The sequence below is a fragment of the Sylvia atricapilla genome, chromosome 2 (genome assembly GCF_009819655.1).
Source record: "Sylvia atricapilla isolate bSylAtr1 chromosome 2, bSylAtr1.pri, whole genome shotgun sequence".
Classification (NCBI taxonomy): Eukaryota; Metazoa; Chordata; class Aves; order Passeriformes; family Sylviidae; genus Sylvia; species Sylvia atricapilla.
Window position 1 is genome coordinate 85,497,732 of NC_089141.1, and position 19,419 is coordinate 85,517,150.

The 19,419-nt window shown below is 40.6% G+C and overlaps 1 protein-coding gene across 1 annotated transcript in view; it reads right to left on the reverse strand.

The window, feature by feature from the left end:
* The window catches only part of RFX8 (regulatory factor X8), a 39,876-nt gene that overhangs the window by 17,723 nt on the left and 2,734 nt on the right, over positions 1–19,419 (reverse strand). The window contains exons 2-8 of the mRNA XM_066313671.1: positions 18,007–18,130; positions 15,191–15,252; positions 13,616–13,702; positions 9,177–9,227; positions 1,575–1,638; positions 439–573; positions 282–359 (exon numbers count right to left, since the gene is read on the reverse strand). Of these exons, the coding sequence (XP_066169768.1) occupies positions 282–359; positions 439–573; positions 1,575–1,638; positions 9,177–9,227; positions 13,616–13,702; positions 15,191–15,252; positions 18,007–18,130 (601 nt within the window). The remainder of the gene's footprint in view (positions 1–281; positions 360–438; positions 574–1,574; positions 1,639–9,176; positions 9,228–13,615; positions 13,703–15,190; positions 15,253–18,006; positions 18,131–19,419) is intronic.

Genomic DNA, 19,419 nt, shown 5'->3' on the forward strand with positions numbered 1-19,419 from the left:
GAGGATGTAATTAAAGATATGTATCCATGGCTATGTGTTATACGCTCAGCTCAGATTTATTGATGTGCCAGGAGGGCTCAGGATATGCATACAAAGTCAGATTCTTAGAGCATATTGTGTTAATTCAGAATTTTAAAATAAATTGACTGAATGCTCCTTTTGTCCATAAATCATCATCTACCTTAGCTCAAACCATCAAGTAAATAAGCTACACAGACACAATTTTGCCCTTACAGTTGTTTGCTGTTGTCAGAGTAAATGTTATTAAAGAAAAGGCATACCTTGTCAAGCTTGGTCTCTCTCACCATTTGTAAAATAACTTGACAATAGTTGTAGTAGTCATTGGCAAGCAGTGCAATCTGTTACCAAAAAGAGGGTACAAAATGATCTCACAGGAAAAGAGCTCACTTGTTTTATGGCCATGTACTTTGAACGTACCAGTTCATAGGGGTATGATTCACTTTGTGCTTGCTCTCCAAAGAAGAACTGGTTGAAATCAGGAGAAAGGTAATGAAATGTCTCCTGTTCAGTCTTCAGATAAATGACAGATGGATAATACTGCAAATTCTTACTCTTGATGCATCAGAATTTATGTTGGACAATTAAAAAAAAAAAAAAAAAAAGATTGCAATTATTTTGTCAGTTTGGTTAAAGGTATTAAGTATTTCCTTGAAATTGTAGGGCATGATTTTATAATAAGATGTATTTATTTAGAGAAATACTTGTCTTTTTTTAGAAAATAGGGGTGGGTGAAAGAAACAAGAAGGGCTGCCTAAATATTTTAATCTTAAGCGGTACATGAATTTCTTTTCAAAACCAGTAAATATTAGTGCTATACACATCTTCCATATATATTTTCTATAGCACTCATGTCACACTTGTAACCCACTGGATAAGGCTGCAGATAGCTGGCTGTGCTGTGGGGATGACAGGACATTTCCCACTGGCTGCCACTGTCACAGCACTCATTACTCCACCTGAGCACTCGGTAGAAGTAAAACAGACATCCAGTCTCTCATTTTTTCCTCACATTGGTCCACATAAGTTTGTGGCTCATGCTCTGCTGGCTGACATCCAACAAGCCTGGTGTCAGGCCATCCTGTGACAGCTTGGGGAGGAGGAGAGAACTGCCACAGGTTAGTTTCATATCTGCCCTTTTCAGTGGGCAGGGACTGTGCTCTTTCTCTTAATCATTTCCTAGTATTTAAATACTTCTCATGACAATAAACTCTGAGCATGTTGAAAAGGTGCTGTCTCAACAGCATGAGGGTCTGTTAACGTGGGCAAGGAAGGTTGTTCCCCACTAACTCCCCAAATATTCAAAACCTGATCTGTCAGCCACAATTTCCGCTCTCAGTACAGACAAAATTATTCGATCTGACATTAAGACAACAAAAATATTTAGCTAATTGTTGAAATAGGAGAGGGGAAAGAAAACATGTAGTGAGATTACACAGACCAAGATTATTTTGAAGAAGATGGGCAAGCTGTATTTCATCAGAACATATTAGATAGCAGTTATAATTAAACACACAGATATACATTTTGTTATGTCTAATGTATCTGAAACTCACTGTTCCTTTTTTTTGTTTATTCTTCTTGTAATCAGCTGCATTTTCAGAACTCCAGGAACTTCTACTGTGATAAAACATATAACAGAAAAAAACAAACAAACATTCAAAAGCTCACTGATTTATTCTGTATTTAGTAAGAAAATGAGCTCAAATTGAATGGACTATGCTAGGTTGGAGAATTGTATTTGGGAAACAAACCCCACTCTCTTTCCTGTCATTTGGTAATCCCATGATTTTCTAACAAATCTGGGACCAACTTCTGAATTTTAAAATGAAACTGAAACATTCATTTTAATGACAATTGACCATTTAACAGTGCAATGTCTTTGAACTTCTTGCAACAGAACTGTGGGTTTGTATTTATAGTTGCAGTTTATTTGGAATGGTAATAACTATTACAAATATGAAAATACCAAAAGCATTATAATCCTTTTGCTTAGGTTTCACAGTTATTACATTTTCATCACACATAAGTTTAGACGACATTTTGTTTCTGACTGTTTCCCATTTACTTTGCAAGTTGGCCATGGTGTTCCACACAGTCAGGATTTACCTGGACCTGCAAAGGCTTGACTGTTACCAAAATATCAGAAAATTGTATAGCAGTAGTTATGCTAAGGCTTCTTGGCTAGCATTAGGGCACTAGGCCTTGGGAAGGTAGCCTGGGAATATGCTGGGTCTGTGGAAACAATAATCAAATGGATTAGCAAAGCATGAAGAACATGCTGTAAGGGAAAACCGTCTTAAAGATAAAGTTTGAAATATTACTAGGAGGGGGTCTAGTGACGGGGGAAGGTAAATTTTGGTAATTAACCTATAGTTTTAAATAAGACAAGCATGTAGAATTTATTACTTTAGAAGCCTGTTACCTAGTAGCTGAACGTCATTGCTTTATCAAAGATTTTTCTGTTTGTAATCTTTGTAAAAAGGTATAAAAACCTGAGTCTTGATGAGGGTCTTTGGGAATCCTGATTTGGGACGTTGGTCCCCAGGTCCCCGGGCCCCGAATAAAGCACGACATAAACTGACTCCTTGTTAGTTTGTGTTTTAACTTCGTTCCGGGCAACAGTTTTCTGGCGACCGCGGCAGGACTCCGAAGGCTGCTGGGGCGGTTCGCGAGCTGATCAACTCCACGCCGGCACCAGGTGATTTCTGGGGAGACATCAACCCGTGCCCGACCCTGCGCCTGACGGACGACTGTGAGGTAAGCCCGACAAGTGCTTTATTCCTCTAATAAGGGTGTCGCCTTATAAGACGGGAGAGTAATTCCCGCAGGGCTGGGTAAAAAAGACGTCTGTGGTTGTGGTAAAAGCCTAGGCGCTGGCCGTAAGACACGGCAAGGAAGCTGTGCAGGACCAGCACTTGCCGCTCGCAGTGACGAGAAAAGGCAAGAATTGGTGGAATTGGTGGAATAATCAAGTTGTGTGAGTGAGATAATAAAATTGTGAGTGAGTGTTTGTTGATTAAGTGTGTCATGATGCCGTTTAAAAACTTCAAAGCATTGGCGTCCGTAGGTATGGAGATCCCCGATGATTCTCCGCTTGGATGCTTGCTGAAAAATTGGAAAGTGGGTAATTTTGGGCAAGAACTGTGCAAAAAGAAATTAATGGACTATTGTAATCATGTTTGGCCACAATATGAGACTGGGGGAATGCAGTGGCCCCAGAATGGTACTTTGAATTCTGATATTATTACTCCTTTGATGCACTTTTTGCGGAATAATGAGAAATGGGATGAGATACCGTATTTGGATTTGTTTTATTATTTGCAAGGAAAGCCGGAGTGGCAGAAAGAGTGTGGTTTGTTGGTGTTGAACGTTACTGCAGATGACAAATGTTTAGGTTGTAAAAGCAGGGAAAATTGTAAGTGCTGTTCTGTCACATTCAAAGAACCTGAGGAGGATGTTTCAATGCTGGTAGCACCCAGTGCTCCTCCTCTGGAATCTTCAGACGAGGGGGATTCAGAGGAAGAGGATGGTAGAGAGAAAATGAGGGAAAAGGAAAAGCCTAGAACTCCTTTATCGGAAAGGACCAGGAGAGGTCGGGTAGGAGGGAAAGGGGGGAGGATGGTACAACCCTCTTTGATGGCTCCTTTGCGAGAAGCAGTGGGACCGCAGGGGGACAGGATAATGGTAAAAGTGCCCTTTTCCCCGAATGATTTAATGATTTGGAAACAATCAGCTGGTTCGTATCGTGAGGACCCAGATCGGGTTGCACGAGTGGTAAAAATGGTTATAAAGACTCAAAACCCTGACTGGAATGATTTGCAGGTATTGTTAGATACAGTTATGGACTCCACTGAGAAAGAAATGGTATTTAGAGTAATGTCTGAAAAGGCTCGGGAAATGCTACGATTGTGAGTAGCAGATGGCACTTTAAATGATTTAGTGCCCAAGGAGGATCCGGAGTGGGATCCCAATTCGACCGGAGGATACCAGAGGTTGAAGGCTTACCAGGAATTATTGATTGAAGGGGTACGGGCGGGGATCCCGAAAACATTAAATTGGTCAAAGTTGTATTCAGTGCGGCAGGAAAAAAACGAGTCCTCATCGGCTTTCCTGAAACGGTTGAAAGAGGTTGCTAGGCGATTTACTAATTTAGAAGTAGAGGAGGAATCAGGGAAGTTATAGCTGGCATTGATATTTATGGGACAGTCACAGGAGGATATAAGGAAGAAATTACAAAAGTTGGAAGGGGTAAGAATTTGACCACCAGTTTTTGTATATGCCCAATAGCCCTGAATCTTTATTAGGAAGGGACTTGCTGTCTGTGTTGCAAGCAAAAATAACATTTGAAAAAGGAAGGGCGAAATTAGAAATACCAGAAGAAAACATATCTAAATTGTTTTTGGTTAGGGAAGTGGAGTCAGTAGAAGTCCCCAAAGAAATAGAGTTGGCTGTGGTCCCCTGGGTATGGGAGACAGGTATTCCGGGAAAATCTAAGGCTGCACAACCAGTAGTAGTGGAATTAAAAGAAGGAGCCAGCCCGGTAAGAATAAAGCAGTATCCTTTAAAATTGGAAGCAAAGAAAGGAGTGGCCCCGATGATATCCCAATTCCTGACCATAGGTATTTTGCAGGAATGTGAATCTGAGTTTAATACTCCCATTTTCCCAGTAAGAAAACCAAATGGTAAGTATAGGTTAGTCCAGGATCTAAGGGCCATTAATAATATCACTAAGGACATTTATCCAGTGGTGGCTAATCCTTATACCTTGTTAACATCTGTGTCAGAAAAATTTCAGTGGTTCTCAGTAATTGATTTAAAGGACGCGTTCTTCTGCATCCCTTTGGCATTTCAAAGCAGGAAATATTTTGCTTTCGAGTGGGAAGACCCAGAGACAGGGAGGAAGAAACAACTCACTTGGTGTCGTCTGCCTCAAGGATTCAAAAACTCACCTACAATATTTGGGAATCAATTGGCTCGAGAATTAGAAGAATGGAAGACAACACAGGTAAAGGAGTCATCTTTCTCATTTGTGATTTTGCAATATGTAGATGATATTTTTCTTGCTACTGCAGATAAGGAGATTTGTTTGAAGTTGACCATCGATCTGCTGAACATGCTAGGTCAGGCTGGATACCGGGTGTCCAAAGAAAAAGCGCAACTGGTAAGACCACAAGTTATCTACTTAGGATGTGAAATTTCTCAAGGAGTGCGTAAGTTGGGGGTCAATCGAATTCAGACTATCTGTGCTATCCCGACCCCACGAAATCATCAAGAATTGAGGTCATTCTTGGGAATGGTGGGGTGGTGCAGGTTGTGGATCCCTGATTTTGTATTAAAGGCCAAACCTCTCTATGAGGCTGTGAAAAATCCCGAACTGAAATGGGGCAAGATTGAGGAAAAAGCATTCCAGGCCCTCAAACAGGCACTGAGAGAAGCTCCGGCACTGGGATTGCCTGACCTCAATAAAGATTTTCAACTCTATGTGACCGAGAGGCAGAATTTGGCATTAGGAGTGCTCACCCAAAAATTGGGATCATGGAAACGCCCGGTAGGATACTTTTCCAAACAATTGGACTCAGTTAGTGCTGGATGGCCAGGATGCTTGAGAGCAGTGGCCGCAACAGTACTATTGATACAAGAAGCCAGGAAATTAACTCTTGGAAGAAAAATGGAGGTATACGTTCCCCATATGGTGTTGACTGTTTTAGAACAAAAAGGGGGGCATTGGTTATCCTCAAGCCGGATGTTACAATACCAGGCATTGCTGAGAGAGCAGGATGATATTAAATTAAAATCAACTAATCATCTTAACCCAGCAGAATTCTTAAGAGCAGAAGAGGAAACTGGAGGACTGGCACATGACTGTGTGGAAGTCATTGAGCAAGTATATGCCAGCCGAAAGGACTTAAAAGATGAGCCCTTGGAAAATCCCGATTGGGAACTGTTCACGGACGGATCAAGCTTTGTGGAGAATGGAACCAGGTATGCTGAGTATGCGGTGGTCACCTTGCAACAAGTGATAGAGGCTAAAGTTTTGCCTCATGGGACCTCGGCCCAGAAGGCTGAAGTCTGGGCCCTAACACGTGCTCTCATATTAAGTCAAGGGAAGAGGGTAAACATATGGACAGATTCTAAATACGCCTTTGGGGTGGTACATGTACATGGTGCCCTTTGGAAAGAGAGGGGCCTGCTGAATTCTCAAGAATCATTAATTAAACACCGGGAAGAAGTAAAAGCTCTTTTAGAAGCTATCCATAAGCCACAGGCTGTTGTGGTGATGCATGTGAGAGGACACCGAAACGAAGAAGGGAAAGCATTCCAAAGGAACCAGTTGGCAGACCGGACGGCCAAGCAGGCAGCCCGAGAGGTATGGACTCAGTTGGTATTACTGCCCACACGAACCAATCCAGCCACATCGTTTATGGATCAACGACCCCTCTACTCGCCAGATGATGAAAAATTGGCAGCATTTGTTCAAGCTCGGAAAAATTTAAGAGGATAGTATGTAACTTCTACTGGACAGGTGGTACTGCCTCAGAAAATCATGAAAACAGTTTTAAAAATAGAACATAATAAATGCCATTAGGGAGCAGAGGCACTGACAAAATTCTTGAAAAATGAGATAATCTCTAACCAGATGCTAACAATGGCTAAAAGGATCAATGCTATGTGCCCTTTGTGTATTAAGAACAATCCGGTGGTAAGAAAACAGGTGCAAATAGGTAAAATAAAAATTGGACCACAGCCTGGAGACTATTGGCAAGTAGACTTTTCTGAGTTACCTAAAGCACAGGGGTATAAATATTTGTTGGTTTATGTGTGTACCTTTTCGGGATGGCCAGAAGCTTTCCCTTGCAGAACAAAACAGGCTAAAGAAGTAGTTAAAACGTTATTGAGAGAAATAATCCCTAGATTTGGGGTGCCATTAGGGCTATCATCAGACAAGGGTCCTCATTTTGTGGCAGGAATTGTGCAGCAGATAGCTAGGATGTTGGGAATCATGTGAAACTTACATACTCCGTGAAGGCCTCAATCGAGTAGACAGGTAGAGAGGATGAATCAGACACTAAAAAGGCAGATCAAGAAAATATGCCAGGAAGCCAAAATCCAGTGGCCACAAGCTTTACCACTGGCCCTACTAAGAATAAGAATCAAACCGAAAGATTGGCTGCAGTCACAAAAAAAGATTCAAAGATGTTAATTTGCAGTTACAGGCAACCACGAGGATGACAGTACAGAATCGTATGGCATTGGATATGATATTACTCAAGGAACATGGGGTGTGTGGGTATTTAAAGGGTAAGGATGACCATTGCTGTATACACATCCCAAATGTGACTACCGAAGTAGAGAGGGATATTAGCCAATTAGACCAAATTGAATCAAAAGTCCAGGAGGTAGAGAAGGAGGCAGAACATAATTGGGTTGGAGCTTTATTTAGCTCATTTGGAATCCAGATCTCTGGTTGGATCTCTTCAGTGATACAATATATGATCATGATTGTAATAATCATTATTGTAGTAGTAATCTCATACAGGTGCCTTCTGGGAATGATTATCCGGGAAGGAACTCATACCCGGAAGATCATGAAAGCAGTAACCCGAAGTGAAGTAATGGCTCCAACTTCTAGAAGAACTGCTCCCCTGCCGTATGTTGAAACCACAACTTGAAGAATTGAGCATCCTTGCAAAGAAGATTTTTGAAGAATGCTCAAAAGGGGGGAAATGTTACCAAAATATCAGAAAATTGTATAGCAGTAGTTATGCTAAGGCTTCTTGGCTAGCATTAGGGCACTAGGCCTTGGGAAGGTAGCCTGGGAATATGCTGGGTCTGTGGAAACAATAATCAAAGGGATTAGCAAAGCATGAAGAACATGCTGTAAGGGAAAACCGTCTTAAAGATAAAGTTTGAAATATTACTAGGAGGGGGTCTAGTGACGGGGGAAGGTAAATTTTGGTAATTAACCTATAGTTTTAAATAAGACAAGCATGTAGAATTTATTACTTTAGAAGCCTGTTACCTAGTAGCTGAACGTCATTGCTTTATCAAAGATTTTTCTGTTTGTAATCTTTGTAAAAAGGTATAAAAACCTGAGTCTTGATGAGGGTCTTTGGGAATCCTGATTTGGGACGTTGGTCCCCAGGTCCCCGGGCCCCGAATAAAGCACGACATAAACTGACTCCTTGTTAGTTTGTGTTTTAACTTCGTTCCGGGCAACATGACCACTGGCTTGTTGCTGAACAAGCCACAAGAAAGCACAACAGGCTGCTTTCTTGCTCTATTTTCTCCTAGCTCTCTCCCTGCCTGTTTTGTTGAGGCTAATGGTAGCGGAGGCAGAGGCAATGCTGCTAATAAAAGGGACATGCTGCAAAAATTGGATGTCTCCAGTCAAGCCTACATCTGCTGCTGACACTGCCCACTGTCTGCGGAGGCAGTTTGGAAGGGTGGCAGGCCATCTAATCAGATCCTGGCTACCGGGTTTCACTGCTGTGATGCATTACAAACCAGGACATCACCATACGTCCTGAAGGGACAGAGGACAAAATCTAACTACTTATCTGCCTGTAAACTCCAGCCACTGAAAATGTTTCCTCTCCACTCTCTGCCATCCACAGGACCAGCCCTTGCTAGCTTTCCCTCTGCCCTACTCTGTGCCATGAAGGCTGTGTTCCAGCAAAACAAGCAATTTGGCTGCCCAAGACAGGGCACAACATTTGTGCTGAGTGTGTTTGCCCGTGCTGGTGACTCTTTACCCTGAATATTTGGGAAGTGGTGACTGGACAAAGCAAACACATGTAAGTAGAGATGTTTCATAACACTTCTTTCAAATAGGTCCTTCCTGCAGATTTCTAAAGCCTGTGAAATAAACTTAATGAATATTTTCCAGCTCCTGCTCTCCCTGAGAAGGCGGCCAGCTGTATCTTCTGCTGCCGCTACTATGGCAACATGTATCAGCACCGCTCGCCTCCAGTGCGCTGGTTCTCTCGGCAGCCTGGCTCCCCACTCCCGACACAGGGACGCGGAGGAGACACAAGGAGCCCTCTGTGCCCCAGCAGCCAGCCAGGAGCTCAGGCATGGTTAAGTGCAAATACCTACAGAACACTAACCAACAGCTCTATGTGCTCCCACTGTTAGCAAAGGGGGCTGGGACTCACCTGGTGCTTGGCTGCACATCAGAGATGCTCACTTCCTCCGGAGAGCAGTGCCTGGGTAAAGACAGAACACACAGAAGAGGAGGTGGGTGGGTGGGAGAAGGGGAAAATGGGTGACAAAAAAACCCACAAGGAGTTTCGCCATCTCTCTTGCAGAGTTTGCGTGATGCAATAGGGTGAGAACTAAAGCTAAAACGGGAAATACAACAATGGGGATGAAATAAAGAATAACAGAGATGCAAATGGGGAGGACAAAAGAAAAATGAAAGGAGGGAAGGTGGTGAATGTGCATGCTGTTGACTGCCAGATTACACAGAGATTAGAAAAGTTAATTTGCTAGAAGCAAAATCAATTTTTTTAAATGAAAAAATAATAGGTTTGCTTCACTAGCCAGTCAGGAGCCTAAACCTTGCCTATTACTAGAATCAAAAAAGCAACTTTTATAAAACCAAAATTCAATTACATTTTTTAAACACTGCTGTACTCTGAGCCAGACCAGGTACCATTTTAGGGAGAGCTTGTCCTAAAAGCTCCCATTCTGAGAGGGACTACAATTACTATTTATTACACAATTACTATTTGTATTACTACTGTAGTAGAAATCAGTAAATACCATATTCCTTCATGTCTGGAATACATTTGGAGATGTCGTTGACTACAGTTGCATATATTTACACTATTTTCATAGCACCATCATCAGAGCTGTGGTACACATATCTTCAAAGAATTGAAAATTTCTGAATGAACCAATTCACAGATGCTGTGTAAGACCATCCTCATCACTCCTTGTGACAATTTGTTCCAACCCTGACACATCCAAGGCCTCACCGACTATCAAAATGCAAATGCCTTCTTTGTATTTAAAGACAAACCATTATAATCTTACTGCAATTTCTGTGACACTAACAAGCATAGCTCCCAAGCTGCCAGATCCTTCAGAAGCCTAGTTCCTCACTACCAGCATCATGTCACTTGCTGGCTATCATGGTCAAGAAATATCCTTTTCAGTAATCAAAAAGAGTGGTTGATAGTTTTGAAACCTTTCTTTTCTTTGCCAATCCACAGGCTGGATGGATGCCGTGATCTCAGCTGGGCTCAGGGATCCACTTTCCTCTCTGGTAGGTGTGACAGAAAAAGCATCTGCCTGTTGGATTTTATTCAGGCATGGGAGGGCGCAGGAGTTGTTTAGGACACCTTCACTACTGAAACAGATATCCCCGGCCTCTGCCTGAGGGAAATGGCAACAAGCCAGAGGAGTTATCCCATTAGAGAGGTCTGGACAACAGACTGGCACTGGACTGCACTGAAATGGTACATTAAAGATCTTCTTCACTCTGATTTGGAAATTTCCACACAAATACACTCTGAAAAATGGAGATTATAGGTCAAATACCCTGATGTGTTTATAAATATGATTACTTATATGAGAACACAATTCCTTCTTGCAGGTAAAAAAGTCTTAAAGTTTTAATTAGTTTTTCAAAATTTCAATTTTTTAATAAAAAATAATCTAGAATTTTCCATTGCTGGTTTTATCAGTTTTATTGGATCAGGAGAAATTAATGGTGATTTCAGAAAGTACTGAACCTCACTGATAGGACAGTAAAGATGAGTTATTTCTTTCATTGCAAGAAATTGCAAGACTTAAATACAAAAAATTTACAAAACTCCACACAAATGGAAATTTATTCACTATTTCAACTAATTCACTTATTTGGCTGAAGCAGATGCTTTTTCAGTATGTGACCTAATTATTTCATTCAGAGTTGTGCTACTCATCCTTCTCTGGCTGTGTTTTGTGCTTTTCTACTGCTTTCTCTCTGTTTTCTCCTGCTGTGCTATATGAGATACTAAGAAGTAATTGTGACACCCATCTGCCCAGGTGTTGTGGGCCTGCATGTTGGCTTGGGACAGGGATATATAACTGTATTTGCCGTGGAAGCTGTTCTAATTTCAGCTGTCTGGCTTCACTCAACATCTTAGTGTCTTCTTAAAGTTGTCTTCAACGAAGGAAGCATCAGACAAGACAATTTTGTAGTTAAGGGACTTTTCTACTGCATCTAAAAAGATAATCTCTGTCTGAATACGATCTTTATATTTTGATTTTTTTTAAATCTGAAAAGTTATAGAATCATAGAATAGTTTGGTTTGTAAGTGACCATCAAGGGTTATTCAGTCCATCTCCACTGCCATGGAGAGTGACACTTTCCACTAGGGCAGGTTGCTCAGACCTCCATCCAACCTGGCCATGAGCAATTCCAAGGATGAGGATCCACAACTTCTCAGGCCAACCTGTTCCAGTGCCTCACCACCCTCACTGTAAAGAATTTCTTCCTCATATCCAATCAAGGCCTACCCTCTTTCAGTACAAAGTCTTTCCCCAGCTCTCCTGTTGGCTCCCTTTAGGTACTGGAAGGTGCTTATAAGGTCTCCCTGGAGCCTTCTCCAGGCTGAAGAACATTCTCATCATTTCTCAACAGGACAGGTGTTTATCTTAAGAACCAATATCAAGATCAGTAGGTGGCTGGTTGATGTCAGTCCTTTCCTTGGAATGCACATCCTATTCCTTGGCATAGCCAAATTAAATACAGTTTTTTAGGAGTGGGTGTCTAGGCAGGCACCTCTGCAGCTGGTGGAGAAGGAGGAGGCCTGCAGCAGCCAGGGTGGCAGCTCCCCTATGGTTGAGCATGACCTACAGGGTGTTCCCCAGCCCACAGAGGAGATGACTCGTTTCCATGAGGAGGGCCAAAGGCAGAAGCTATGCTGACATATGTGGTGTGTCTGTCTCCCAGCAGCGGCTAAAATCCTTCTTTCTGCACCTGCCCCAAACTCAGCTGACACTGTTTCTTTGGTTCCTCCTACTTTATAATTTTTTTCCTCATGTTTCTACACTGGGAGGAAAAAAGAGCAACAATTCAAATCATTCTGTTTTCTCTCAGGTTTCATATGATCAAAACTGTCAGCTTTCCTTTTATGCCCATTAAGATTGCTGTTTTTAAGTGAAGATGCAGGGATACACCTTTCTTTCCCTGAAAAGAAAAGACCAGGAGAGACTTAGCCAGAGACCTGCAATATCCCTTGAACAGTGGACAAGACCTTTCCTCATTGTGGATGTCAAACCTTAGGCCTGTTCTGGGTATACTGGGTACAGAGGAAGTGAAGGATATCACTTCAGTAGAAGTGACAAGGGAAACCTGCCTCAAATTTCCTATGAATAATTTGTTTAGTCTCACAACAACAGACTGCCAGTCGACCATCTACAGAACCTGATCCTCTGTCCTGTCTCAAAATTTAACCTTCTCCTTCTGTGGACTTCTGCAACATTACCTGCCATAAAACCTGTGAAGAAAGGCAACAAACCTATGGCTGTAATGTTTCCATGTTCTTCCAAAGCAGGCACTCAATTAAGTAAATACTATACAAAATATCAGTGAAACAGTGTCAGCATCACCAGATATCTGGGTCCTTATAGGCTGACTTGTATACCACTAGCATTCATGCCATAGAATAATGTTGTATCTCCATATTAAAGAATGGAAACCTAATTACAGAATTTATCCATATACACACTAAAGTAATATACAAGACTGTAGGATAACAAGAATATGAGCCTGGTCTTCAAAGTCCAAGGCATATTCTGCACCTAATTTTTTTTTTCTTCAGTGTACTGGAGTGTAAAACTGTTGCAGAATGGCAGCTTTTTTTTTTTTTTTTTTTTTTTTTTTCCTCCCTGGGAAGAAATTCAAGCCTGTGGTTTGTTTATCTGAACCATTAACTCAGCCATGAGAATTCTTCCTCTACTGCCCACAACATGCTCCTGTCTACCCTTTAACCTACCATAGTATCAAACATTCATTTTAGGCTTTTAAGTTTTGCAATCCATTTTTACGTGTCTTACACATTTTCTTATTGATGTTCTCTTACAAGAGGTGATTTTAAAATTTGATATTTTAAAATCAAGTGAATTAAGTATTTTTGAAGTACTGCTTCAAGTAGTAAAAACCCCAGATAATATGATTGTGTGTAGGACTCTTCAAAACAGCAAATTCATCTATACTTTAATACATTTCTTCAGCCTACTGTTTAATGAGGAAGGTGACAGAATGTCAAGAAGCCATTTCAATATGGTTTTTTTTGAGCTCCCATTTAGAGTCTCAGCATATTAAGCTCTTATTTTAGGTTCAGCATGAGTTCCTGCTCTTAAGATCTACATGGCTAAAATGTCCAATTTTAGACAGTCTAATTTAGTATCTGTTTCCAAAAGGCAGCTTGTCTATTAGGGCACAGCACTTAATGGCACAGCACTTTCATAGTGTTTATAATGAGAAGAAAAACATAATGCTACTGTCAGTGTTCAACAGATGATTTACAGAGTTTCATGGACAGAAAACATATAGAATGTCATGTGGTATTTTTTGATTAAAACATTTTAAAAAACAAACCTGAAATAATTTTGTTCATACAGAAGACAGCAAAAACGTGCATAAAAGGAAGACTCCTTCTTGATAGCTATTCCATCGTAATGATATCTAGAAATTAAAAAATATGAACTGAATTATTTTCAACAAATCAGCAAATAAATAACAATCCTCTTTTGAAAGCAGATGATCATTCTATTTAACCAAGAAAAGATCAAGTATAAAAAGGTATATTTGTTTTTTAAATTCTGTCGAATGCTTATTTTCCCAAACAGAAAATAATTTCACAAACATTTTACAAACTCCTTTCAACAGTTTTTGTCCTGCAATGATACCCTCTTTTAAATGAAATAAAACTTAAGCCAGTGAATGGAGTGCCTCAGATTTGTACAGGACAGTTAGTGAAGTCAGGAACCAGGCTCTTAGCAGACAGAGGTCCCCATACCCCCACAGAAGTTGAAGGACTTAATGCAGCTGTTTATCAGTTTACAGTAGTTCAGTGACTGGATTGCCCATCGGTGTCATGGCAAGCTAAAACTCAAGAAAACTGCCAGACCTTCTCTAAAATATATCTGAGCTCAGTGAGCAACAGAGCTGCCATCTCTGGTACCAAGGTGCCACCAGCTGGGTCCTCCAGGCTGGGCCACCAGGAGCCAGGGGAGCACTGCCGTGGTTTAGGGCCACCTGCAGCCAGAAGCAGGTAACCTGCTGCTGATGGGAACAGAGAGCATGGAGGCTACCAAACACCATCCCAAATCCTGTCTGCTCTGAGGAGGAGCCTAGGAGTGTCTGAGGTGAGGCACTCCCAAAATAAAGGATCTCCTGGCGCAAGCTGATAGCAAGCCCAGACTGTGTGGAGACAAGTCACAGATCAAGTAAGGACATGTTGTTCTCAAAGCCCATACTTGACTGCTACATAAAATGCTTGTAAAATTATGCAGTCTCAATGACCTTAAAACATCTCTTTTCCTAGCCTGGATGTTCAGCATGCAATCATAACTTTGGATATGAAAAAGCATTAAACTCTCTGTGCTCTAGAAAAGAGGGAAGGGAAAAGAAAGGACATTTAGGAGGAAGACCTGAAGTTGTCTGATTTAAATGGTTTGAAATTCTACAGCATTTCCACTGACCATCAGTTTATGCTGTGTCACTCCACGGATGTGTGCAAGGACAAAAAGCACAAAATAGACATTAATCATGGCTGGACTCTTGTGCATCCCAGAGCCAATCTTTCCTGGCCTAGAGGTGCAGTGTCTGAACAGCTCTCAGTAAGGCTGTGATGTCTGGCAGATGCTTCATGCAAGCCATGCTGTTAATAGCCAGTAAAAATTGGAGCACTAAGGTCTTTTAAAAAGCAGTCCAGTCTGGAATTCATGCCTTACCAAAGCAGATCTGATGTGGTGGTTTTCATGGAATTAACTCTATTTTAATGTCCTTGGTTACACCATTAATTACTCTGGATCTTGTGTTGTGTTACAGACTTGCAACCAACAATTCAGCTGCCATATTACAGTGCTGAGGCTGAAAAGTCAGCCACTTTAAAATTTTATTAGAATAGTTATAAATAATATTTTCAAAGAAAGGACACAAACCCAATACCTGATACTCCCTGCAGTGGTCCGTTTTCTTGTCACCAGGCCTGGGAAAACTAGCTGAATAAGCTGTATAAACACAGAAAATTAAAGATACTTGGCAAATTCATTCTAAGATGCAAAAATATATCTGGCACATTTTTATCTTTAATCACTTTGTTTGGTTTTCATCATTTCCAGGCTAATACCTGTTCTTACATACCTCTCAAATGGTAACTGTTGAACTAAACTCAATCAGACATTTGCAGATCCAAGGCTAAGTAATTTAAGGGATTAGCTCTCTCAGGTAGGAATTTTTTTTAGTTTGCACTAGAAAACAGTGCTGACACCAAGAGACCCCCTAGAGCCACAGCAGGATCAATCAGCTGGGGGAACTTAAAGGTGCTCTGATGGTCCCCAACACTGCCAGACCTTCAAGCCTTATTCATTTAAGAAGGACTTGCTTCTTAAGAACCCCTTCTTAAGAAGGGATTTCACCTACCCACTTGGTCTTGGAAGATGTACTGACAAGACTTATCTGTCTTAAAAGGACCTGAATCATCAAGCTGCAAAGCAGCCTTTTGACCACTGTGGTGGTGTGAACTGAGGTCACCTTGACAGCATCTGTCAAGGTTGGCCTCTACAGAGTAATTAGATACTGTCAGGGTAATAATCCACTTCACTATGGTTATTCCACATGAGCTGTTCTGTGAAGACAAAGACTAACTCAGGACACCTGGGTCCAGGACTAACCCAGGACACTCTAAAATTCCTAATATAGCAGGAAGAGAGGGTTTACTCTCTTTAGTGAGGAGTGAGGAGAGTCTCTACTCAGCAGCACAAAGCTTGGACTCCGCACAATGTGGTTTTGGTCCAAAGGCTTGATAAAGGACTCATGAACATGCACCTCTAGTTTGTATGATGGACCTGTTCATTGCATGTTTCTGCATGCACCCACCCCAGCTGCTCTTTTCTCAAATTGATAGTTTAGCATAATCCCATTTTTTCCAAAAGGACAGCCTGTGAAACTGAGGCTTTTGTGGCACAAGACATAGCCTTCCTCCTGCTGCCATTTCTTACAGAGACAGTGATTTATTTGGGCATAGGGATGGGGCAGATGAGATTAGTAGTGTTTTCAATCACCATAGTTTAATCCACGTGGGGCTGGACTGCAAAAGCCCTTGCAGTCCACACACATGGAGCACAGTCAGGTTACTACAGCTTGGTAAATTATTAACAGCTCAGCCCATATAGGCTGTGGTAACTGGTTACACATGCTCTCAGGTTAAACCAGGATGCTGTAGTTTCTGCTGTCCTTGGCTTCTTGCTACAAGGTCCATTCTCTTTCTGCACAAAGAAGGACAGACCATTTCAAGGCACTGGGGAGCTGCACCCCAGCTTGCTGCTTTGGGATGTGTTAACTTGCACTGCAAAGCACTGGGCTGGTTAAAGCTGTGAGCAAATAGTTGCAAGCACCAGCCCACAGCAGCTCTGGCTCATCAGCTCTTCCATGTGACCAGACTTATTCTTCATCTGTGCCTGTCCCAATTTAAAACACATTAAGGTAAACCACACGAAAGCTTCGCTTACAGGTGGTAACTCAGCCATGCTGGAGCACCAGAAGGGTACAGGCAGGATAGGATGAATCTCATCTACATGGCTACAAGGCAGAGAAGTCTGAGATAGTCACTGCAGACTATGTAGTCAATGGGAAAAAACAAATGGCAGTTCTGAGGCCCCTTTCATCAGAACTGTCTGAAGTGACTCATTTAGTGTGAGGAAATGTGTAACTACTTATTTCTCTCCAGTGGCTACCTAGAGATTTTTAAGGTGACAAGCTTCATGGCCAATGTCTATGCTGAGCCAGGCAAATTCTACCGACAGTCTTAGCTGATGGGTGATGATCCATTAAGCTGTGGTAATAAATCACACCGGATCACTAAGTCAAATATTAATTTTCAGCAGAAGTGATTTAACTTATTCAGTAAAAAAATTAGATTCAAGGGAATTGAGATAAATGATTCCTAGAACAGAGTTAGCTACACAAATGAAATTGACTTCAGGTACAACTTGTAGTTAAATTATTTTGGGCTTATGTTAAAACAATGCTTAGTAGCTCTTACTACGTGAATTAATAGAAAGTTAGCTATTAAAAATACAAAGTTCTGAGGTCTGAATAAGAAGTCTTGAACAAGAAATAATCACAAGGCTTTCTAGCTTCCTTAATTTGTTAAAAAAGGTTGAATAGCTATGGGTGTTGATTGCAATTGGGATTTTTAAGTGTTAATTGTTCCATGGGTAGTATCGACCTCTATGTAATAGAAAAGTGGAACTGTTAGAAGGAGATTCAGTTCTATATCTGTATTTGTTTTGCTTGGATGATTCTGTAACAACTTTTTAGGGTATGTTTGGAAGCAAAATCTCCTCAAGTATACTGAAAAGGGAAAGTAGAAAATTATATAACAACCAAAGATATCTTTTAAAGACAGAAGAGTCATTTCCTTGGAATGAGTTGTGCAACTTTCTGCTGTAAAAAAAAAAAAAAAAAGAAAACTGTAAAACTTTCAAAAATATATTGGGAAAAGAAATCTTTCCTAGTGTATTATACCCCAGTTCCCCAAAGAAAATAAACTCCATGCCAAACAATACTCTTTCCTCTGGTATGAGTGCATCTACATGGGGGCTTAGCAGAAATACATTAGAAAATGCAGAAGCATAATTCATTACATATTCATTTTCCTCTGCTATTTAATGTCTTTTAATATGCAGTGTGTATAGCTGATGATCAGGCCTTCCCTTTAGGCATCCCTACTTCTTATCTTCCATATCCTATCTACTCTGTACCTTTCCAAAGGTGGATGGATGTACTTGAATCTTGAAATCTGGATTGCAGGTTTCAATATACAGCTCATATAGTAGCCGACAGGGTACAGTGCATCCTCCACACAAATAGAAATTATCAGCTAGCCTTTAAAACAAAAATCATCAATTGGTTTATGTCAGAGTTAGAAGAAAGAATTTTTTGATTTTTATAGTTCATCAGATTTACAGTGAACTCTAATAATAATTTTGATTTTATAGAAGCATAGATTCAAAAAGAGCTACTTCCTTTGTGTTAATCTGTATCCTGGGAAACAATATACTGTTTCATATAAATACATATATATGTATACTCTACTTATTAACTTTAAAGCCCTATTTTCCTTGTTTTCAACATGTAAGAGAGGTCATGTGAGATTTTGCTAAGAAAGAAACTAATTCTCATATTTTTTAAATAAATACAATACAACTCAGTAATACTATTATAACATTAACACCAATACAGACAGTATTAGAATTTCTCACACGCAAAATGTTGTTATTTCAAAGGATCTAACTTGGTCTTCTAAATAGAAAGGTATCCACTATGCCAAAAATAATAATATGAGCATTTTTCCACCTAAAAGATGCAATATGGTGTTTTGAGACAGAGTGCACAAACTAAAAAAGACCACATTGTGTTTCCATATAACCTCACTGATTTTACAACAAGTGTAATAGAAGAACAGGATTTTAATTTACAGTTACTATATAACAGAACTACCAGGACGGAAAGAGGCTTAGATGTTTAAATACCCATCCTTTTGTCAAATCCCTGATTCATCCTAATAATCAGAATGGTCATAGTCAAGTAAATGCAACTACTTGTGTGAATAAGGTGAGAAAAATGTATCCTTGATTACTTATTAGCCTAAGATATTACCTTCACCAGGAAAAAAATTACCTTTAATTATAAAATAATGGCAATGGTTTTGATGTCAGAAGATAACAGATTACAGTACAAATAAGGGAGTAAAGCTGAAGCAAAGGAGCAGAGAGATTAATTTTCAAAGAATGACACACTGCTCGTATCATGGTGATTTCTTGCTCCGACTCTGTTTCCATTCTACCAAATTATTTATGTATATTTAATTAATTTATCAGCTGAATGCTAGTGCAGCACAGTGCCAGTTACTCCCTATGTCTTTACTGACAATCCAGCTGGTTAGGAAGGCAGACTTTTCACATTTACCGGGTGTGATAAATCAGTTGGATTTTAGATCAGCATCCTCTCTTTTAGCACCCTGATTTCAGGCAACCCAGCTGTTTATCTTCGTGGCTTTGGCAGTAGACAGTGGATAAGGTCTACAGCAAATTGGCTTGCTAGAACAGACTGAGCAAGAATATGGTCTCTGTGCAGCTTGATGATGTTTACCTCACCTGCTATTTGTGTCTCCT